The sequence below is a fragment of the Bufo gargarizans genome, chromosome 3 (genome assembly GCF_014858855.1).
Source record: "Bufo gargarizans isolate SCDJY-AF-19 chromosome 3, ASM1485885v1, whole genome shotgun sequence".
Classification (NCBI taxonomy): Eukaryota; Metazoa; Chordata; class Amphibia; order Anura; family Bufonidae; genus Bufo; species Bufo gargarizans.
The window spans coordinates 595,787,830-595,812,832 of NC_058082.1; the positions used below are offsets into that span (position 1 = coordinate 595,787,830).

At 45.3% G+C, this 25,003-nt stretch overlaps 1 protein-coding gene across 1 annotated transcript in view; it reads right to left on the reverse strand.

The window, feature by feature from the left end:
• The window catches only part of LOC122930811 (interferon alpha/beta receptor 1-like), a 35,306-nt gene extending 31,341 nt beyond the window's left edge, over nt 1-3,965 (reverse strand). The window contains exon 1 of the mRNA XM_044284428.1: nt 3,705-3,965. Coding sequence (XP_044140363.1) covers nt 3,705-3,786 — 82 coding nt within the window. The 5' untranslated portion in view covers nt 3,787-3,965. The remainder of the gene's footprint in view (nt 1-3,704) is intronic.
• Between the last annotated feature and the right edge of the window lie 21,038 nt (nt 3,966-25,003).

Genomic DNA, 25,003 nt, shown 5'->3' on the forward strand with positions numbered 1-25,003 from the left:
CTTGTTGATGCTAGAGGTCAGAGGAGAATGGGCCGACTGATTCAAGCTGATAGAAGAGCAACGTTGACTGAAATAACCACTCGTTACAACCGAGGTCGGCAGCAAAGCATTTGTGAAGCCACAAAACGCACAACCTTCAGGCGGATGGGCTACAACAGCAGAAGACCCCACCGGGTACCACTCATCTCCACTACAAATAGGAAAAAGAGGCTACAGTTTGCACAAGCTCACCAAAATTGGACTGTTGAAGACTGGAAAAAGGTTGCCTGGTCTGATGAGTCTCGATTTCTGTTGAGACATTCAAATGGTAGAGTCCGAATTTGGCGTAAACAGAATGAGAACATGTATCCATCATGCCTTGTTACCACTGTGCAGGCTGGTGGTGGTGGTGTAATGGTGTGGGGGATGTTTTCTGGGCACACTTTAGGCCCCTTAGTGCCAATTGGCCATCGTTTAAATGCCACGGGCTACCTGAGCATTGTTTCTGACCATGTCCATCCCTTCATGACCGCCATGTACTCATCCTCTGATGGCTACTTCCAGCAGGATAATGCACCATGTCACAAAGCTCGAATCATTTCAAACTGGTTTCTTGAACATGACAATGAGTTCACTGTACTAAAATGGCCCCCACAGTCACCAGATCTCAACCCAATAGAGCATCTTTAGGATGTGGTGGAACGGGAGCTTCGTGCCCTGGATGTGCATCCCTCAAATCTCCATCAACTGCAAGATGCTATCCTATCAATATGGGCCAACATTTCTAAAGAATGCTATCAGCACCTTGTGGAATCAATGCCACGTAGAATTAAGGCAGTTCTGAAGGCAAAAGGGGGTCCAACACCGTATTAGTATGGTGGTCCTAATAATTCTTTAGGTGAGTGTATGTGGCATCACTGCACTCAAAGTGACTCAGAGAATGAAGGGGCATGGGTCAGTTTTGCCGCATAGGGAACGCCGTAGAGACAAAACCCGTAAAACTGTGGTGAAATAGCGTTTTTTTTTCCAATGCCTTCTCATTTGGGAAAAAAAATTCCACCTTGCATACCATATTAAGTGGTGGCATTAGAAAGTGCAAAGCAAGCAATGTGAACTGAAAAATAAAAAGATTATGGCTATGTGAAGACAGAGAGGAAAAAAAAAAACCAAAAAAACTCCTGTACTGAAGGGGTTAAAGTCAATGGATGCGGGGGCGGTCACAGAAAGCGTACATCCGTGATTCAATGTGGAAGTGCCATGTGCCATAGCACACAAATACCAAATGACCCTTTTAGTGGGTGATGGGCGTATTTTATCAAACATATCTCCCAATAGACCGGGTATCGCCCTGTTTTTACCCACTAATTAAAACGAAACTTAGCTTTTATTTTTTCTCATTTGTTAGAATCTCTCGAGATACGAGAGTAATATTTTAAAAAATGTGCAGTGTCGCTGTGAGTATTATCGGCATATTTATAGAGAATCTGTTGTGTCCTCGGCCGTGACGTGGTTAATCTCTTATATACACCGGATTGTGATCATCGTATTCATGTTGCCTGCCTAACTGCGCTACTTCCGCTTTCTTCTAAAAACACCAAATAAACACTGCCCCCCCCCCCCCCCCCCGACATGTTACACTGTCCTCGGGGGAACCAGGCAGCGTTAGACACGGGACCGGCGAAGACATTGCTCTTATGGTGACGTCATTTATTGGTCCCTCCAACGGTTGCTTCCGCGGAGCTCGCTGCGCTGTCTGGTATAGGGCAGCGCCGCGCCGAGTCCTTACCTCTCGCCCCCTCATTCTCTCCCCTTTCTTATAATACGCTGTTAAGATCCCGCACTTGGCTATTCTATTTTGCGCATGCGCCAGAACTTAGACATCTCGCACGCCAATATCTCCTCACTGCGCATGCCTGCCTGTACGAATCTCATGCAGGCGCGTGCGCCAGGACTTAACCTCGCTCCTCACTTGTGCCCACGCACTGCGCATGCCTGTTTATCTCATATACCGAGACTGGAACTGAAGTTGTCACATTTTGTTGCCGCTCATTTTGAAATTGTACCCGAGTATTCCTCATTTAATATCATGTCTGGTTAGCTCAAATTCTGTACCTATGAGGGTTGTTGTTGCGGGTATCGAAATATCCATACCCAATCGATACTTTTGTCCCGGTATCGGTACCGGGATTTGCCTTTTATCAATACTACTGCGCAGCCCAGTATCAGAGAACATGGAGCGCGCTGCTGTCAGCGCGCGCCATGTTCCCTCAGCAGCACAGGGGAGAAGCAGTCACTCTCTCCCTCCCCCCTGTGCCGCTGCCAATAAGGAGAGAGGGGCGGAGGAGGGACTGTTTTTAATACTGGGGGGGGGGGGCGCACTGCACCTCCAATTAAAATTAACGTTTAATACAGATACAGGAGGCGCGTGCGGTGGCAGAATCACATAACCTGCACAGGGCACTGGGTGCCGCATCTGAGGGGTTAACTGCCGCGGATCGCATACAGGTCGGGTGCCGACTGTGTGATTCTGCTGCTGCACCCGCAGTGCGCCCCCCCCCCCCCCCAGTATTAGAGTAATTGGTGGCGCAGTGCGCCCTGAACCCCACACTCTTTATTTTCAATTTCCTTTATCAATAGATCCATTGTAGATTTGGATTTGCTCTGTTCTTACAGAGCGCTGCCACCTGCAGGAATTACATAGGAACTACAGCTCTAAAAGCCCTGGTTTTCCTCGGGGCTCCCCCAATCTCCGCACAGGGAAGCCAAGCCCCGAAGCGCAGCACTCCCTGGTTTTCAGCTCTCAGATGCAGTGGGTACAACTGACCGTGGCATTTAAAGGGTTAAATGTCTGTGATCGGCATTATCAACATTAGCCTCAGGTGTCTGTTGTTTAAAGCTGCGTTTGCGAGCATGTAGCCTTCCTTTTTTTTTTTTTAAAGCTGGCAGCTCAGACATGTCCTTTCTGCTTCAGTTCCCTACTTATCACAGCTCAGAGGGCGTGTCCTTTCTCAGAGGTGCATTCTTTCTGCTGCGGCTCTCTCCCTATCACAGTTTAGCGGGCATATCCTTTCTGCTGCAGCTCTCTCCCGATCACAGCTCAGGGGGCATATCCTTTCTGCTGCAGCTCTCTCCCGATCACAGCTCAGGGGGTGTATCCTTTCTGCTGCAGCTCTCTCCCTATCACAGCTTAGGGGACGTATCCTTTCTGCTGCAGCTCTCTCCCTATCACAGCTTAGGGGACGTATCCTTTCTGCTGTGGCTCACTCCCTATCACAGCTCAGGGGACGTATCCTTTCTGCTGCAGCTCTCTCCCTATCACAGCTCAGGGGACGTGTCCTTTCTGCTGCACCTCTCTCCCAAGCACAGCTCGGGGGGCATGTCCTTTCTGCTGCAGCTGTCAATGTATTTCCATTCTCTTCTGTACTTGTCCTGCCCCCTTGAGACTGTTCACACATGGCGGGTGCGCAGAGGATTTTACTTTCTAAATGAAGAGTGGACGCAGCAATATGATTGGTTGTGGTTCATTATGGGGCAGACACACGCACAGGGGGCGCTGCAGACACTGGGGGGGGGGGGGGGGGGCAGACACACGCACAGGGGGCGCTGCAGACACGGGGGGGGGGGCAGACACGGGGGGGGGGGGCAGACACACGCACAGGGGGCGCTGCAGACACTGGGGGGGCCGCACTCACACTCCGAGCTCACTCATTCTCAGTGTGACTAACCTTCTGACCCCGCTGCCTTAACGAGCACCCAGGTGACAGGCAGCAGGATGGCGGCGAGCCGCCCCGCTATGTCCTCCCTCATCCTCCTCGCATCTGCGATCACCTGGGAAACTCTCCTCTAACCCGCCGTCATCCTCTTCCAGGCGTGTGTCCTCCCACACATCAGAAGCAGGTCACGGGAGCCTGTGACATCTCCTGGTCCTTACGGCGCATGGAGTTCAGACAAGGACCCTTGTTAGAAGCGGTACTCTACTCGGCGGCCATTTTGTTGAAGTCAAAACCTCTGTGTTGTATTGAGCAGGCTTCGGGAACATGGCCGCGGAGACAGTGACAGGAGCAAACTAAAAAGATGTACGTCCTAGTTTTTAGACAAGGTTTTTGTGTTCCTTATGACTATTTTATGTGGAGATGAGTAAAGTGGAGGGGATTATGGTAACATGTTATCATGCCTCCCTTTTAGATGCCGCAGTGCCCCCAAAACAAATACAAACTCGCCCCAACTCGTTGCTAACCAGTTCCTCCATATTGTGGTCAACCAGTTTATCCACAATATTGCCAGTCAAGGAATTAGTGCCAGCCAGTGGCCCCTTACAAGTCCTCTCATTACTGGGCATCTGCAGTACTGGTGGACTGGTCATAGACCCGACAGAGACCCTTATATGTATAGTTTATAGTTTTACTTGATAAAATAATAAAAACCTTGGGGGAAAAAAAGTTTTATTTTTTCATATTCTGCAAAATACAATAATGTATCTCTTGCTTCAAAAAGCTTCCTGAACAATATACCAAACAATTGTGCAGAGAATGCATTTCAAGTATTGTGAGAGGGGAGCAACCATCTATGAAGGAGGAATTAAAAACAATAATCCATGACGAGGTTAGATCCTCCCTGGCTTCGCTGTAAGAATCCAGCCCGGGTTCTCTTCCCCCTAAAAGACAAAAAATAGCGGTCCCTTCCTCCTCTGATTGCGAGGATGTAATGGATGACCCAGAGCCTTCTAGGCAATGGGAGGACGACGATCCCCTTTCAGAGGGGGAAATTGTGGAGGGCGCAAAAAAATTATATTTTTCCTCTGAAAAATGGGCATTGAGGAGGTCCAGAAGCCGCATTCCATACAGGAAGAAAGGTGTGGGGGTTTAAGAACCAAAAGGTCAAAGGTGTTCCCCCATAAATGAAAATATAAAAGAGATGGTCCTTGACGAGTGGTCTGATCCAGAAAAACGTCTCGGCATATCGAGAGAATTCAAAAATCGGCTCTTGTTTGATCCCTCTGAATCCAAATTATTTGATAATATACCCAAGATAGACGTGCAGGTAAGTTAAGGTAAACAAAAAAAAACTCCCTACCATTTGAAGACTCTTCCCAGCTGCGAGACCCTATGGAACGGAAAGCAGATAGGCTCCTGCGTAAATCTTGGGAAGCTGCCATGTACAGCGTTAAAACCAACATTACTGCGACGTCCGTGGCGAGCTCAATGTACTTGTGGCTCAATAAGCTCGTGGGTCACTTAAAAAACAAAAACAATAATAGGAAATAATAGATTCTTTACCCCTTCTCAGATCAGCCACTGCTTTCCTAGCCGACGCTTCAGCGGAGACAGTTAGATTCTCTGCTAAAGACGAAGCACTCTCAAATACCGCTAGAAGGGCTTTATGGATGAAGTCAAGGTCCGGCGACAAGACCTCAAAGATGAAACTCTGTTCCATCGCTTTTTCAGGAGAGTATGTCTTTGGTCCAGTTTTGGACAAAATCCTTGAAAAAGCAACGGATAAGAAAAAAAGGTTTTCCTGAAGAAAAAACTTTGAGGAAATGTTTTTCCTTTCGTCCCTATGGAGGTAGAGATAGACCCTATAGGGGAAAAGGGAAATCGGGATGGTGGAGCTACCCAAAGGGCGGTCGAGGTAGGGGGTTCATCCTTAATCACCAAAATAAAACCAGTGACAAGCAATGACGCCAGGATTGGGGGAAGACTGAGGGGGTTCTCTCAGGGGAAGGTAATCACATCAAATCCCTGGGTTCTAGACATAGTGGAAAAGGGATACAAGATTGAGTTCTACTCTCTTCCCCCAAATATGTGGTCACATCCCCATCGTCAAACGGCTAAGGGAAAGACTTTGGAAGGGCGTCCTAGAAATGTTAAAACTGGGGGCAATTACGCAGGTTCCCCCTTCTCAAGAAAAATAAGGATTCTACTCTACTCTCTTTTTAGTGGCCAAACCAGATGGGACATTCAGAACAATAATAAATCTAAAAGGACTGAACAAGAACATCCTATGCAGGAAGTTCAAGATGGAGTCTCTGGGGTCCACACTCCCTCTAATAAGAAAGAACGCGCTAATGTGCACAATCGACCTGAAGGATGCATATTACCATGTACCGATCAGACAACAATCTCAAAAGTTTCTAAAGTTTGCGCTAAGAGACAGTACAGGAAAAAATTGTCATTTCCAGTTTATGGCCCTCCCATTCGGTATTTCCCCGGCCCCCAGGGTTTTTATCAAAATAGTTGTGGAAATGGTAGCTCATTTAAGGAACCAAGGTCTAATAATAATACCTTATTTAGACGACCTCCTAATACTGGAAAATTCAAAAAAACAGATGGAAAGTGACCTAAATTCCTTCCTAGCCTTGCTGGAAAATCTGGGATGGATAGTAAATAAAAAAAAAATCATGTCTTCTTCCCCAGACAAGTATAAAATTCTTGGGAATCTTCCTGGACTCGGAAATACAGTCCTCTTTCCTTCCAGAAGAAAAAGCAGTGCACTTAAGAGGGAAGATCCAAAAATTCCAAAAAAGAAACTCATGCTCCATCAGGGAGGCGATGAGCCTCCTAGGTGTATTAACATCATGCGTCGGTCCACTTCAGAACTCTTCAACTACAGTGGGATGCGAAAGTTTGGGCAACCTTGTTAATCGTCAGGATTTTCCTGTATAAATCGTTGGTTGTTACAATAAAAAATGTCAGTTAAATATATCATATAGGAGACACACACAGTGATATTTGAGAAGTGAAATGAAGTTTATTGGATTTACAGAAAGTGCGCTATAATTGTTTAAACAAAATTAGGCAGGTGCATACATTTGGGCACTGTTGCCATTTTATTGATTCTAAAACTAATTATTGGAACTCAAATTGGCTTGGTAAGCTCAGTGACCCCTGACCTACATACTCAGGTGAATCCAATTATGAGAAAGAGTATTTAAGGGGGTCAATTGTACGTTTCCCTCCTCTTTTAATTTTCTCTGAAGAGTAGCAACATGGGGGTCTCAAAACAACTCTCAAATGACCTGAAGGCAAAGATTGTTGACCATCATAGTTTAGGGGAAGGATACAGAAAGCTGTCTCAGAGATTTCCGCTGTCTGTTTCCACAGTTAGGAACATATTGAGGAGATGGAAGACCACAGGCTCAGTTCAAGTTAAGGCTCGAAGTGGCAGACCAAGAAAAATCTCGGATAGACAGAAGCGACGAATGGTGAGAACAGTCAGAGTCAACCCACAGACCAGCACCAAAGACCTACAACATCATCTTGCTGCAGATGGAGTCACTGTGCATCGTTCAACCATTCGGCGCACTTTACACAAGGAGATGCTGTATGCGAGAGTGATGCAGAAGAAGCCTTTTCGCCGCCCACAGCACAAAAAGTGCCGCTTGAGGTGGGCTAAAGCACATTTGGACAAGCCAGCTTAATTTTGGAATAAGTTGCTGTGGACTGATGAAATTAAAATTGAGTTATTTGGCCATAACAAGGGGCGTTATGCATGGAGGAAAAAGAACACAGCATTCCAAGAAAAACACCTTTTACCTACAGTAAAATATGGTGGTGGTCCGATCATGCTGTGGGGCTGTGTGGTCAGTGCAGGGACTGGGAATCTTGTCAAAGTTGAGGGACGCATGGATTCCACTCAGTATCAGCAGATTCTGGAGACCAATGTCCAGGAATCAGTGACAAAGCTGAAGCTGCGCCGGGGCTGGATATTTCAACAAGACAACGACCCTAAACACTGCTCAAAATCCACTAAGGCATTTTCGCAGAGGAGCAGGTACAACGTTCTGGAATGGCCATCTCAGTCCCCAGACTTGAATATAATAAAAAATCTGTGGTGTGACTTAAAGAGAGTTGTCCATGCTCGGAAGCCATCAAACCTGAATTAACTAAAAGATGTTTTGTAAAGAGGAATGGTCCAAAATACCTTCAACCAGAATCCAGACTCTCATTGGAACCTACAGGAAGCGTTTAGAGGCTGTAATTTCTGCAAAAGGAGGATCTACTAAATATTGATTTCATTTATGTTTTGTGGTGCCCAAATTTATTCACCTGCCTAATTTTGTTTAAACAATTATAGCACACTTTCTGTAAATCCAATAAACTTCATTTCACTTCTCAAATATCACTGTGTGTGTCTCCTATATGATATATTTAACTGACATTTTTTATTGTAACAACCAACGATTTATACAGGAAAATCATGACGATTAACAAGGTTGCCCAAACTTTCGCATCCCACTGTATGGCTACTGAGGTGCTGGGACAGGCATCCTTAGACGGAAAAGTCCTGATCACACAGCATGTAAAGTAGTCGCTTACATGGTGGACCCAGTCAACAAATCTACTAAAAGGAGTGACCTGGCGGAAGACTCAGTTTATTCAAATTCAAACAGATACCAGCAAAACAGCCTGGGAAGCAAATATAGAAGGAACATTTTTTCACGGTTTTTGGCCGGAAGCTATGTCAGATCACTCGTCAAACTACAGAGAATTAAAGGCTGTATGGGAGACATCACGTAAAAATTATATCTGACAACGTAACGGTGTCTTATTTAAGACAACAAGGCGGAACGAGATCAAAACAACTAATGAAGCTGTCAGGAAAAATATTTTCATGGGTCGAGGAAAATGTAAAATCAGTATCAGCGGTGCATCCAAAAAGGCTCCCAAAATCTGGTGGTTGATTTTTTGAGCCGCAAAACCCTGGACCAGGGCGAATGGTCGCTAAATCCAGAGACATTCAGCCTGATAGAAGAGAGATGGGGCTCTCTAGTCATAGATCTGTTTGCCTTAAGGGTAAACGCGAAAGTGAAGAAATTCTGCTCCCTGTATCCAAGAGACAACCCTTGGGCTATAGATGCCTTCTCCCAGAGTTGGAGTTGGACCTTGGCCTACGCGTTCCCTCCGTTTCAACTGATTCCAAAGGTTATCCCGAAAATTATACAAGGCAGACCAAATCTTATCCTAAAAACACCATTCTGGCCAAAGCGAAGCTGGTTTTCATTCTCAAAAATCTGACGGTATCAGATCCTTGGGTCCTTCCCTTTAGGATGGGCATCCTGACTCAGGGTCCATTAATACACCCACGTCCAGAATTGTACAGGCTGACAGCCTGGATCCTGAGTCGGAAATCTTAAAAAGCCAAGGGTTGTCAGAGAAGGTCATCTCCACACTCAAGGCCTGTAGGAAAAAAGTTACATCTGCGATTTATTTAAAAATCTGGAAGAAGTTCTGCTCCTGGTGGGGACAAGAGGATATAAATCAGTCAGCTCCAAATATACAGAGAATTCTGGACTTCCTACAACAAGGGCTAGACTTAGGCCTCCATCCTTCAACCCTGAAGGTGCAGATTGCAGCCCAAAGCATCTTTTTTTACTCAGATTTAGCGGAGCACAGATGGATCAAAAGGTTATTCAGAGCAGCGGGCCGGTTGAGACCCTTCTTCAGACCTAGAATCCCAACCTGGGACTTAAACATAGTCTTACAAGGTCTAACAAAAAGCCCCTTTGATCCTTTGGAGGATGCTTCAGTCAAAATGCTCTCATTCAAGACAGCCTTCCTTATCACAATTACATCAGCTAGGAGAGTAGGGGAAATTCAGGCCCTCTCTATCAGACATCCACATTTAAGCATTTTGGATGACAGGATAATATTTAAACCAGATCCAGGGTTCCTTCCAAAGGTAGTTTCTGACTTTCATAGAAACCAGGTTATAGTGCTGCCTTTGTTCTGTAATAACCCCAAAAACCTAAGGGGGGAGGAATTTAATTCCTTATATGTCAGATGTGTTGTGCTGAGATACCCTGAGGCGTCTAAAGAAGGAAGGTTGACAACCTGTTAGTCTAGTTTGGAGGGAAATATAAGAGGAAGGCTGCCTCTAGGGCCTCTATCGCTAGTTGGATAAAGCAAACGATCTATGACTGCTACCGACTTCAAAATCTTTCATGCCCGGTTAAAGTTAGGGCCTATTCCACCAGGGCAGTCTTTTCATCCTATGCAGAAAAAATGGGTGCATCATTGGAGCAGATATGCAAAGCTGCGACCTGGTCCAAAGTCCATACCTTCATTAAGCATTATAGGCTCGACTTGTCAGGATCTTCAGAACTATCCTTCGGTAGGAATATCCTCTAAGCTATAGCTTCCCCTTAAAGGGTTTCTGTCATGAGAAATAACGTTATGTAGCTGACTGACAATAGCGATGTGCCAATGTAAGCAGTACATAACAGTGTGCTTTATAACTCCCTGCCTGCCGCCGTTCTCTTAAAATAAAGACTTTTAAAATAAGCTAATGAGCCTCTAGCTGCTATTAGGGCGTTGCTTCAGCACCTAAAGGCTCGGTCTACTCACCCTTTGGCACGACCAGGTCACGTTGATTGACTTTCGAGTTCTCCTCAGTGTCCCATAAATAGGCGCAGTGAGTGAAGGACGCGTCAGCCAGTTTAATAGGGTTAATTCTGGAGACTGAAACCCTTTAAATTAAATTAGTATGAAGAAATACTAAGAAAAAATAAAAATAAAAATGGGTGTACATATGAATAAGGTGGATGGGTACTATAGTAATCTGTTAAACACTGAAGTGGGTAGGGGGGGCGGGGGCAATTAAAGGGATTCTGTCACCTCATTTTAGGTTAGAGAGCTGCGGACATGCACGGCTAGATCGCCGCTAGCATGTCCGTAATATACGTGTCCTATAGGGCTGTGTGCTTTTATTGTGCTTAAAAAATGATTTTATATATATGTAAATTAGCCTGGTAAGAGCTCGCGGATGCGCAGTGCCGGTATTGTGTTCCTTCCCTGTGCTGGCATCAGCCTCAGGGAAGGAACTGCGCATGCGCGAGCTCGCGCATCGCGAGATTACGGCGATCTAACTGTGAGCAAGAAGGAGATTCGGAGGACGCAGGCGGTGCTGGGCTCCTTCACAGGGGGGCGTGGCTGAGCACGAAGAAGGTTAGTGCAGCCCCTTGGGTACCTTACCAGGCTCATTTTAAGCACAATAAAAGGACACAGCTTTATGGGACAGGTATATTGAGGACATGCTAGCGGCGATCTAGCTGTGCATGTCCGCATCTCTATAACCTAAAACGAGGTGACAGAATCCCTTTAATCTTTCTCTGTTTTCCTGCCCCTACAGAGGTCAGGGGTCAATCTCCTATTTTTCCGTCATGGTGGATTAATGGAAAAGGAATTATCGGTAAGCCTAATTCAGTTTTTTTAGAACCTTTTTTTTCAAATTTTTTTTTTTATCATTCCCATAGGGAACTATAACAAGCAATCATTAGATTGCTTTTCTCATAGACTCCAATGCATTAGTGTTGGGGTCTATGAGAAATGTACTATCTTCCTATGGAGCCCTGCCACAGGCAAGGTCTTTATAGGAAACACTGTGCAGCAGCCTCCTGTCATTCTCTATGACAGGGGCTCACACAAACAAGCTCTGGCTTCTCCAATTGCCGCACGGGGGAGCCAGAGAATACCAGGAAGCTCTCGCTTTTGGGTTTGCACATGCTCAGAACTGACCATGGCATCTTATGTGTTAAATGCCCACAACTGGCATTATCGCCGATCGTGGACATGAGCTACGGGTGTCTGCTGTATGAAACTGCAGGCATCCTGCGGCTATGGAGCGGGCGCCATCTTTAATCTCTTCAGGACACATGACGTACCGGTGGGCGGTGATCGGAACCCGGTGCCTGCTCAAATCATTGAGCAGGTACCTTGGCTAGATGCGCCAAGGGGTCCTGTGACCCCCCTATGTCGGCGATCGCAGCAAACCGCAGGTCAATTCAGACCTGCGGTTTGCTGCGCTTTCTGCAGTTTCTGATCCCCGCGGTCCCTGACGGGGAAGGTTCCCATGGCAACAGGATGCCATCTCAGGCATCTTGCTGTCCATGGTGCGGAACAGATCTGTGCTAAAGGCATAGACCTGTTCAGACAAAGTGTAAGTAAAATACAGTACAATACACTATATAGTGTACTGTACTGTATTATACAGACATAAGACCCACTGGATCTTCAAGAACCAAGTGGGTCTGGGTAAAAAAAAAAGTTAAAATAAAAAAACACATTTATCACTGATTAAAAATGAAAACAGTTAAATTCCCTACACATGTTTGATATCACCGCGTCCGTAACGACCTGATCTATAAAACGGTCATGTTACTTTACCCGAACGGTGAACGCCATAAAAAATAAAAAACTATGATGAAATTGAAATTTGGCCCACCTTACTTCCCAAAAAAGGTAAGAAAAGTGATAAAAAAGTTGTATGTACGCCAAAATAGTACCAATCAAACCGTCACCTCATCCCGCAAAAAATGAGACCCTACCTAAGATAATCGCCCAAAAACTGAAAAAACTATTGCTCTCAGAATATGGAGACACTAAAACTAGATTTTTTTGTTTTTGTTTCAAAAATGAAATAATTGTGTAAAACTTACATAAATAAAAAAAGTATACATATTAGATATCGCGACGTCCGTAATAACCTGCTCTATAAAAAAATCACATGACCTAACCCCTTGTCACGGATGGTGTTGCAAAAAACAAGACGTAAATAATGATCCGACTGACTTGATCCCAAACTAAGGAACAAAAGGGTGAGCCCTATAAAAGCCCTATAGCTCTCCCTGACTGCTCAGCCCATGCAAAGATCTCTGTGATAGAAAGTTGCTTGTCCACGTACCTAGACTGAGTGACACCTGAAAACCCTATAATAGTGAGGGGACACGACCACCGGCTCCCTGCACTTAAAACGGAGGGAGTCAGGGTTACCTAGAATCAAGCCAACAGGAAAACACAAATAAAGGGAAAGACTTATCTGAGAAAGCAGCAGTAGCAAACTTCTAGCAGTGAGCACAATCCAGGAAGTAGTATAAACCGCAAAGTGAGGCAGTATGGGAGGGGATATAAAGGGAGGCAATCACTGCTAATAGATGACAGCTGGGAGAGGGAGAAGAGATGTCAAAGCGAAACCAAAACAAAAGAACATCATGCAGTAGGTACTGAAGAACGTCTATCAGAACTTCTCAGAGATCTGGCGGTGACACCTCTCAGGTGAATACCGTAAAAAAAAAAAGGTGTAAAAAAAAAGCTATTTTTTTTTACCTTACATCACAAAAAGTGTAATAGCAAGAGATTATAAGTCATACGCACCCCAAAATAGTGCCAATCAAACCGTCATCTCATCCCCCAAAAATTATACCCTACCCAAGATATTTGCCCAAAAACTGAAAAAACTATGGCTCTCAGACTATGGAGACACTAAAACATGATTTTTTTTGTTTCAAAAATGAAATCATTGTGTAAAACTTACATAAATAAAAAAATTGTATACATATTAGGTATCGCTGCGTCCGTGACAACCTGCTCTATAAAAATTTTACATGATCTAACCTGTCAGATGAATGTTGAAAATAACAAAAAATAAAAACGGTGCCAAAACAGCTATTTCTTGTTACCTTGCCTCACAAAAAGTGTAATATAGAGCAACCAAGAATCATATGTACCCTAAACTAGTACCAACAATACTGCCACCCTATCCCGTAGTTTCTAAAATGGGGTCACTTTTATGGAATTTCTACTCTAGGGGTGCATCAGGGGGGCTTCAAATGGGACATTGTGTCAAAAAAAACGGTCCAGCAAAATCTGCCTTTCAAAACTATATGGAAAATCTGCCCAAAAAGTTAAATTTTGAAATTGTATCTCTATTTTCCATTAAATCTTGTGGAACACCTAAAGGGTTAACGACATTTGTAAAATCAGTTTTGAATACCTTGAGGAGTGTAGTTTCTTAGATGGGGTCACTTTTATGGAGTTTTTACTCTAGGGGTCCATCAGGGGGGCTTCAAATGGGACATGTTGTCAAAAAAAACAGTCCAGCAAAATCTGCCTTCCAAAAACCATACGGCGCACCTTTCCCTCTACGCCCTACTGTGTGCCCGTACAGTAGTTTAGGGCCACATATGGGGTGTTTCTGCAAACTACAGAATCGAGGCAATAAATATAGCATTTTGTTTGGCTGTTAACCCTTGCTTTGTTACTGGAAAAATTGATTAAAATGGAAAATTTGCCAAAAAATCTAAATTCTGAAATTTTATCACCATTTGCCATTAACTCTTGTGGAACACCTAAAGGGTTAACAACGTTTGTAAAATCAGTTTTGAATACCTTGAGGGGTGTAGTTTCTAGAATAGGGGGGTTTCAATTATGTAAGCCTCACAAAGTGACTTCAGACCTGAACTGGTCCCTAAAAAGTGGGTTTTTGAAGATTTCAGAAAAATTTCAAGATTTGCTTCTAAGCCATGTAACATCCACCAAAAATAAAATATCATTCCCAAATTGATCCAAACATGAAGTAGACATATGGGGAATGTAAAGTAATAACTATTTTTGTAGGCATTACTATGTATTATAGAAGTAGAGAAATTGAAACTTGGAAATTTGCAATTTTTTAAAAATTTTTGGTAAATTTGGTATTTTTTTTATAAATAAAAATTATTTTTTTTAACTTCATTTTACCAGTGTCATGAAGTACAATATGTGACAAAAAAAAACAATCTCAGAATGGCCTGGATAAGTCAAAGTATTTTAAAGTTATCACCACTTAAAGTGACACTGGTCAGATTTGCAAAAAATGGCCTGGTCCTTAAGGTGAAATATGGCTGTGTCCTAAAGGGGTTAAAGACCTGACGCTGGTTGAGAAGGGGTTTATGCTAGGAAAATCAGGTACTTAAATTCCCGACCAGCGGCCACAGGTTCTCATCCTGAATTTTACTGTACCGCCATCTTTAGGACAGTGCTACAGTTGAATACTGAGGCACAGGCGACAGTATTTTGTGCTGCACTGTGATATTTGGTCCTGCTGGGGTGGTAGTTTGTGCTGCACTACGATATTGCTGGCCACATACTTCTATTGTCCTTCCTACTTCTGTTTTCCCGGGTTACTTGTGTTGCTCCACCTTCTTTCAATTTGGACCCACCTACAACATGTGACCACTTTCAGTTCCCAGTCCGCACCTTGATATGCCACACCATATGCAATAAACAGCCATTCTCATGTCCGCATCGCGTACACTAAGGACTGGGCAGTTTACACATGTTAAACGGTCCACCTGGTGTATAGTATACCCTATGTAGCCATTTCACCTGAATGAGTTGATCGCTAGCGCTAACAACAGTGGATCTCCACATGCGGCTAAGTTCTCTCACATGAAATAAAACAAGCAACTTAAAGCAGCTATAGAGTGCCGTGGTTCTTTGATAAATATTAGATGTACCTCTACCACTGAGCACTGCCCACCCTCTAACAAGGAGTGCTGCTTAACCTCCACTTAACAAAAGACTTGTCAATTGGAGAGTCCTGCTCAGCCAGTAATGACGCATAGAAGGTCAAAACCGGTTTGGCCAGCTGAGCCCTCCTTACCACCTCCTCAATAGGGCCACATTCCAGTCTCAACGGATCTTTACCAAATTAAGCATGACAAGCATGTCTGAGCTGAAAATATCGACAGTGCTGCCCATAATTATTCATACCCCTGTCAAATTTTGACTTAAAGTTACTTTTATTCAACCAGCAAGTCATTTTTTGACGGGAAATGACATAGGTGTCTCCCAAAAGATAATATGACGACGTACAAGAGGCATTATTGTGGAAACGAAACATTTCTCAGTTTCTATTTACATTTGAGCAAAAAGTGTCCAGTCCAAAACTATTCATACCCTTCACAAACTGTCACAGTCTGTGGGAAAATCCAAAGTTCTTTACCATTCCAAATAGTCCAAGCTGTTCTAAAGCATCCTAATTACCCTGATTAATTGGGAACAGATGTTTTAATCAACTCAACAGGTGAAAAACAGCAGCTCTCTGCAGTTGGTTTGTGGACAGTCATGGCTAAGACAAAGGAGCTCAGTGAGGACCTGCGGCTGCGCATTGTGGCTGCTCAACAAGTCAGGAAAGGGCTACAAGGCAATTTCTAAATGTTTTCAAGTTCCAGTGGCTACAGTGCAAAGTGTTATAAAAAAATACAAGATGTTGCGCACTGTGGAAAATCTCAGAGGACGTGGTCGGAAGCCAAAAGTGACACCTGTGCTGGCCAGGAGGATAGTTAGAGAGGTGAAAATGAATTCAAGGATCACCACCAAGGCCATCCTGGTGAATCTGGGCTCTGCTGGTGGCAATGTCTCAAGGCAGACAATCCAATGGACACTGCACACTGCTGGGTTCCACGGATGCAGACCAAGGAGGATGCCACTTCTCCAGATAAGGCACACAAAAGCTCGCTTGGCCTTTGCAAAAGCTCATCTGGACAAAGAAGAAGACTTCTTGTCTTCTGTGTTATGGTCAGATGAAACAAACATTTAATTGTTTGGTCACAATGATGTTTCCTTAATTTGGTGTAAAAAAGGAGAAGCCGAGTTTAGGGGGGCGTGGCTTCGGCATGGCGGCGTGAGGACGCATGTAGGGAGAGCTCCGTGACCTGCCTCAGGAGAACTAGCACGGATCGCCTTCCTAGCTGTCTTTTCTGGCCATGACTAAGGGGAGAAGATCGAGGAGTCAACCTGCGGTCCCCCCTGCACAATCCATTGGCCGGTTCCTCCGATCTAACCAGCAAGGAGGCTGGGAGTCTCCTGTAATGGCGGCCGCTTCTTCCTCGCTGCGGCCAGCGGCACAGCCGTTTTCACCTACACAAGCACCGGAGCTCCCTCTCCCACGAGAACACCGCTTGAGTGAACAGAATCCTACTCACTCAGCTCCGGCCTCCCTGCGAGACACCCGACCGGATCCTTCTCTGCGCCACCCAGCTTTGAATCAGCCGGATCCTCCAGGTACCGCCACTCAGGCTAGATCAGGGCCTGCTAAAGACGGGGGCCTGCATGCCCGTGCCTATTCTCCTCACCAGGCGACCGTTTCAGCAAACGGGTCTACACAAACCCCTGAGCAGTACAGTGCACACACCAGCACTCCTATCGCTAGCCCCTCCAGGGGTGCCACTGGGGTGTTGCCGCCATCTCTGAGGAATCCTAACCTCACTCAGGGCCACATGTTACCTGTCCCTGCTACCCAATCTCCCAGTCAAGATATACCTGCTATCTTCTCATCGCTGTCACAGCATCCAGAGGAGTCTCAGGGGTTCCCCCCACCCCCTTCCTCCATCGACCGCACGCTGGCAGAACTTTGGGAGATGGTGCGGGCGTTACCCACGAAATCTGACCTGGAGGTTCAAGTGTCTCGCATTGAGGCCAAGCAAGCCCAGGCCCTGCAGGCAGTCCGTACGGAGGTTCAACAATTGGACGACCGTCTATCCTCACTAGAACACGAACATGCAGCTACAGCCGCTGTGGTTCATTCTCACTCTGCGGCCATGTCTGCACATACCTCTCAATTGCAGGACTTTTCGTTACATCTTGACGACGTGGAGAATAGGGGCCGTCGGAACAACCTTAAGATCCGCAACATCCCAGAATCGGTCCCCAACGATCAGCTGCACTCCGTTGTGGTCGACATTTTTAATTCGATCCTGGACGATCCTCCTCAAACTACGATCGAGCTTGACAGGGTTCACAGAACCGCTGGACCCAGAAATCGTGACATGGATAGGCCACGTGATGTCATCTGCCGGGTTCACTTTTACGTTGTAAAGGAGCGTATCCTGCGCAAAGCCTGGGAAAAGAAGGATCTTTTCTATAAAGACATTCCGATTACTGTATTGCCTGATGTTTCTCGCCTAACCCTATCTATGCGGAGAATGGTGAGACCTCTGTAGAAGCAATCAAAGAAGCAGGAGCATCGTACCGCTGGGGTCACCCGTTTCACATCATTGTCAGATACCCCGACGGCCAATCTATGCAAGTCCGCTCTCCGGCTGACCTTCAGGTTTTATTCAGATTCCTTGACATCCGTCCATTCACAGTTCCGGATTGGACATTACCCTCATTTTTGCAGGATTTGCCTCAAGGTCCGGATTTCCCAAGAAGATCAGCATCTCCTCTCTCTCGAGACGCATATCTCCTGGCCGTTCCGGCTCATTCCGCGGCCACCTTTCCAGGCCCCGCTACCAGCCTCCACGGCGCCTTCCACCGTCTCCCCGCTGATCCACCATTTTGATCCCTACTACTGAGACTTTCCGCCTGCATTGTTGAAAGGGTCTTCGCTGGGCAGTTCTTCATGTCTCTGTTCCTGGGCCTTTCCATCAACTTTTCCTACCTGGACTCCTGACAGGGACTATGATGATCTCCAATCCGCGTCCCTTCAACTCCTGATGTTGTTTACAGTCTTGCGACTTTGGTTTTCGTTTAGCCTCTATGTTACCCTCCTGTGCTCCCTTCATCTTACCTGTCTTTTAGGTGTAATATCTCACATCTATCCTCTCCCCTTTTCCCTGTCCATGCCACTCTACATTTTAGGAAGGGGTTTCCCAGATGCAACATGTTCCACCTCATGTTTAGGTCACTAGGCGTTCTCCTTGTGATTAGGTTTCATCTTTCCCCTAAGCGCCATCCGTTCTACTTCCCCGACTAGGGCACTGTGGGTCCTTTCCTTAATATTTTTTTTTGGATAGGCCTCTCACAGTTACTTTTATTATAGCAGCTGCTTCTGCTTATAGCTAGAACCCGTCCATTCTTTCTCTCCACTTCTCTCTCCCTTTTATCTTTCCCTTCCCTAGTCCCTCTTTCCCTCCCCTTCCCTTGACAGCTCACTTCTCTCTCACGAAAGTATTGTGTTCATTTTGCTCTGTATGACTTGTTATTCAATATGTCTGATATTTTATTAGTCTCCCTTAATGTACAGGGTTTGAACCTGCCGGAAAAGAGATCTTCTCTCCTGCGTCTCCTTTGGAGAAAAAGAGCTCATGTGGCGTTTATCCAGGAAACTCATTTCCGCTCCTCTTCTACTCCAAGGCTCTTCGATAGACGTTTCCCTCATGTTTACCACAGTTCGGACCCTGACTCTAAGACGAAAGGAGTCTCAATCCTTATCTCCAACGCAATCTCATGGGACCTGATTGATTCTCGCACTGATGGAGCTGGTAGGTACCTGTTTGTAAAGGGAAGGTTAGCTGGTACTTTAGTTACATTGGCGTCTGTTTACGCCCCTAACACAGGACAGGTTAGTTTCTTGACTAGGACCCTTAGAGCCTTGGAGGATTTCACCGAGGGCCTCTTGATTCTCGGAGGTGACCATAACATCGTATTAGATCCTCGCCTGGACTCCTCCAAGGGTCAAGTTTCTTATCCCCACTCCACCACTTCCAAGCTTAAAGAGCTCCTCTTCTCCCAGCAACTTACAGACCCATGGCGCATTTTATACCCGTCATCCCGAGACTATACATTCTTTTCCCACCCTCACAATTCCTACTCCAGGTTGGATTATTTCCTTCTGAACCATGCTAGACTAGACCTTCTCACTAGGGCGGAGATCGACACAATAACCTTTTCTGATCATGCTCTGATCTCCATATCGCTTTCTTTTCCATCCCACCAAGCCAGGGCCTGGCATTGGCAATTAAATGACTCACTTCTACAAGACTTACAGGTCTCTTCTGAAATACGGAAGGACCTAGCTGAATACTTCGAGACTAACGTGGCTCCAGAGAGTGATCCCCTTACTATTTGGGAGGCCCACAAATGCTTTATTCGAGGCTCCTTTATAAAACTAGGTTCCCAGTTGAAAAAGAAAAGAGCGGCAAAAATAACTTCCCTTTTTTTACGCATCCACGTGTTAGAGCAACAGCACAAACAGACCCTGGACTTGCAGTTGGGAGCTGAGCTCACACAACTCCGAGACCAGGTTCGTTCTCTTTGCCTCTCAAGAGCAAAAGCGACCTTAGTCAAATGCCGTAGACACTATTACAAACATGGGAATAAACCGGGTAGAACCCTAGCCCGGGCTCTGCGGAAAACTAGGCTTTGCTCTTACGTTCCACATGTGTCTACTCCATCTGGCTCTAAGGTCTCCCTACCACGGGAAATAACAGAAGCATCTAGATCTTACTATCACACATTGTATAACTTGGAGGACCCCCATCAGTCTACCGTCCACGAAACAATGCCCTCATTGAGGACTTACCTTGAGTCTGCGGGCCTTGCTTCTCTCCCCCCGGAGGCCATTTCGACACTAGAGTCTCCCATATCATTGACTGAGTTACAGGCTGCTATTAAAGATTCCCAAACGGGGAAGGCTCCTGGTCCAGATGGACTCACGCTACCCTACTATAAACAATTTGGGGACGTTTTATCCACTCATTTTTTAGCTGCCTTTAACTCATTTGATACGACCCGTTCTCTCCCTAATGATACCCTTAGAGCACACATTACAGTCGTCCCCAAGGAAGGGAAGGACCCGACACAATACCACAGCTACCGTCCCATCTCTCTAATTAATGTGGACCTAAAATTGTTCTCGAAAATACTTGCTTCACGCCTCCTGCCTCATCTCCAAAAATTAGTCCATCTAGACCAAACTGGGTTTTTACCCTTGAGAGAGGCCCGGGACAATACGACGAGAGCAATAAACATGATTTACCAGGCTGTTACTTCTAAGACCCCGACATTAATCCTGTCAACTGATGCCGAAAAGGCATTTGACAGGGTTAATTGGAAATTCATGTTTGCAACCCTTCGTCATATTGGACTAGGCGAGAAGATGATGTCTAGAATTATTAATCTTTACTCCAACCCCACGGCAGTTGTCAAAGTGAATGGCCAATTTTCCTCGCCCCTGTCCATCCGCAATGGAACGAGACAGGGTTGCCCCCTTTCCCCTCTAATATTTGTTCTATGCCTAGAACCGCTTCTATGTCACATTAGGGGGAACCCAGATATTGCTGGTTTACAGATACTTGGGACCTCACATAAAGTCGCAGCCTACACTGATGATCTCCTATTTTTCCTCACCAACCCGAGGGTTACCATCCCAAACCTGATGAGGGAGCTCAAAATATACGCCCACCTTTCAAACTTTAAGATTAATTATCAGAAATCTGAAGCCTTAAACATTAATCTCCCGTCTGCCACGGTCACGTCGGTTTCCGAGAACTTCCCCTTTAAATGGGCACGCTCGTCTCTAAAGTACCTTGGAATATTCTTGACCCCCACACTCTCTGACCTTTACCAGGTTAACTACCCGCCTCTTCTCCAGGCCATAAAGTCTGACCTAGATAGGTGGCATAAAAACACGTTTTCATGGTTTGGTAGGATTTCTATATTTAAAATGAACATATTACCAAAAATCCTTTACTTCTTTCAAGCCCTTCCGGTCCATATTCCTAGACTCTTTTTTCACAATCTCTTGAAGATATTGTCTCAATTTATCTGGGCCGGCAAACCGTCCAGAATAGCTAGATCGACACTTTTTCGGCCTAAATTAGAAGGTGGACTAGGGCTACCAGACTTTATTTCATACCACAGAGCATCTCATCTCCTCAGAATTGTAGACTGGTGTCGACACAGAGCCTATAAACAATGGATCTCGGTCGAACAGTCTTTTCTGTCTACTCCTTTGCCGGCTACTCCATGGTTGGACACCCACATACCGCTTGATGCTCGTTTACACCCAACCATAGGCCCCTCCCTGAAGGTCTTCTCCTCCATTCAGAATCACCCCAACATCTCTCCTTCCCCCTCTCCTATGTTCCCTCTTTTGGGTAATCCACAATTCCCCCCTGGGATGGAACACGGTCCCTTTCGAGCTTTGGTGAACTGCAACAAATTCAGGGCCCATCATTTGATCGCCTCGAATTTGTGGCTTTCCCCCCAACAAGTCTCGGAGATGTCGGGTATCCCTGCCATTAACCCCTGGCAGTCTCGTCAACTTAAACATTTCATGGCTACTCTCCTTCCAGCAGAGTCCTATGTCTGTGAAAAGACTGACTTTGAGTTTCTATGTGACCAATCAGGCGTGTCGCGCCACACCCTTTCTCGAATGTACAACCTACTACTCAATCCGACCAATCAACCCCCTCCTAACTTTATCTCTCAATGGGAAGCGGATATAGATTCCACACTTTCATCGGAACAGAGACTAAGATTGTACACATGCGTTCACAAAACATCTATTGCCAGCAATGTCCAGGAAGCTGGTTTCAAACTGATGTCCCGTTGGTATAGGGTCCCTACTAGACTTCACTCAATTTTTCCGCATACCTCGCCTTTATGTTGGCGCTGTGGCTCGGAGAGAGGCACTATCCTACACACATTCTGGAGCTGTCCTTGTCTTTCGGGTTTTTGGGACTCGGTGTGGTCAATTACATCTAAATTCACCTCACATACTCTCCCTAAGACTCCGGGGTTCTTCCTACTCCATCAGTGCGAGATTCCTCTCTCCTCCTACAAAAGGTCGGTGGTTAGACATTTGGTGAACGCTGCAAGAGCTTGTATCCCGTCTCTCTGGAGGCAACCAACTGTTCCCTCTGTTTCCATGTGGATCAACAAAATCCAGGAGACCATGAGAATGGAAGATCTCACCTCTACATTAAGGCGCACTGAGAAGAGGTTTACTAAAACTTGGAGCCATTGGTTGGAGTTCTATGATTCCGCAGAATGCAGAACACTTCTAGCACAGCCGTGAGAGTGAGGTCTGTTGTTGCCTTTCCGTTCCCTCTTCCCTTCCCCCTCCCCTTTCCCTTTTCTTTACTTATTTCATCCTTTCTTTTTTCTCATTTACATTATTTGTCTGTCGGTGACCCAGTTTTTTCAAATTTTTCCACATATGCCGGCGTAGTAACCCATCGGGTACTCTGCCTCTTTGCTTATCAGTTGTCATTTGTTATATTTTCATTCTACTCTGTGATCTCAGTTCACTCTCTGTTTTATGACTGCACTGATCCTTGGTACTTGGAAATGAAAATGAAAATGAAAACTTAAATAAAGAATTTATAAAAAAAAAAAAAGGAGAAGCCTTCAACTCAAAGAACACCATCCCCACTGTCAAACATGGGGGGGGGGGGGGGGGGGGTTCAGCCAGTGGACCAGGGAACCTAATCACAGTAAACGGCACCATGAAAAAAAGAGCAATACATGAGGATTCTCAACGACAACATCAGGCAGTCTGCAGAGAAACTTGGCCTTGGGCACCAGTGGACATTTCAGCATGACAATGACCCAAAACACACAGCAAAAGTGGTGAAGAAATGGTTAGCAGACAACAACATTAACGTTTTGGAGTGGCCCAGCCAGAGTCCAGACTGGAATCCAATTAAGAATCTGTGGAGGGAGCTAAAGATCAGGGTGATGGCAAGAAGACCCTCCAACCTGAAAGATTTGGAGCTCATTGCTAAAGATGAATGGGCAAAAATACCTGTGGAGACATGCAAAAAGCTGGTCTGCAATTATAGGAAGTGTTTGCTGTAATAGCCAATAAAGGCTTTTCTATTGATTATTGAGAGAGGTATGAATGATTTTGGACTGGACATTTTTTGCTCAAATGTAAATAAAAACGGAGAAATGTTTTTTTCCCACAATAATGCCTCTTGTACATCGTCTTATTATCTTTTGGGAGACACCTAAGTCATTTCCCGTCAAAAAATTACTTGCTGGTTGAATAAAAGTAACTAAGTCAAAATTTGCCTGGGGTATGAATAATTATGGGCAGCACTGTATATAAGCAGTATTGGGGCAATTAAAATTCCTGTTTCAGACTGGTAAAGGACCTGAATAGACCCCTGTCGTAAAGTTGTGTAAGGTATCAAAGGCCCCTCTTGGGCCAAAATTCAAAATCTGCCAGTAAAAACAATTCTGTCAAATCCCTATTTCTCCATAGCTCACAGCTCTCCCCATTCTCTTTAACTATATACACATTCACCCATTTAACCCAAATTGCCACCGTAGCAGCCATCATCAGGGTATAGTATTTTGTAAAGCCGGCCCCCTTCCTATATTCTAAGTTCATAATGGCCTCATAAGAACCCACTAAAGCAGCTTTCAACATCACTCCTGTAATACTCGCACCAGCTCTAATCCAGCACGCCACGTAGCTCAGCTGTACAGCCGCATAGTACATAGAGCGGTTAGGCAGCGCTAGGCCTGAAGGTGTATAAGGTGCCTGAAGGGTCTGTCTCGCTATTCTGGGACATGACTTAAGCCACAAAAAGAGAGTGAACACTCTGTCCATGCAAACAAAATGTTTCTTAGGTGGCGCTACAGGAGCTGCTCTATAAAGATATAATAGTTTAGGCAGGAGAACAATTTTTATAACATTATAACGACCTATGAAAGTTAATGGCAAGTTCCCCCACGCTTCTATTTTCTTAGCGATATATTGCAGGTTGGGAATGACATTAAGTTGGTAGAATTTTGCAACCTGCCTGTGGATATCGATCCCTAAATATTTAAACTACTCTCCTACTTGGAGTTTGGATTGCTGTGAAATGTGAACTGGATCAAAATCATCGATTAAGCAAAGACTCGACTTGGTCCAGTTCACCCGGAGACCCAAGAAACTACCAAATTTGTCTACAGTGTCTAAGAGTGAATCTAAGGAATTGCTTGGGTACACCAACATGTCGTCTGCATATAAAGAAAGTTTCTCTGTGATGCCAGCCACTTCCCAGCCTTCTATATATGAGTTGGAAGAAATGTGTATGGATAAGGGCTCTATTATCAATGCAAACAGCAAGGGGGAGAGGGGGCAGCCTTGCCTGGTGCCCCTTCCCAGAGGGAAGGAATCCAAAACATACCCATTTACTTCGACCCTCGCTGTGGTGGACCTATAGAGCAACTGTAACCAGTGCAAAAATTTCCTAGGAAAACCCATCCGTTTCTAAACTCCCATTCCACTGAGTCGAAAGCTTTCTCATTATCTAATGAGGCCAGGACCCTCATACCCTGATTATTGTGACTAACCTGTAGATTAGTGTGTAAACGTCTCAAGTTTATAACAGTAGTTTTCCCCGGCATGAAACCCGACTGGTCCACCCCACTAAGGAAAGGATTACCTCCCTCAGTCGCATCGCCAGTATTTTTGCAAGACTCTTAACATCAAGATTCAGGAGCGAGATAGGTTGGTAGGAGCTACATTGGTCCGGAGGTCTTCC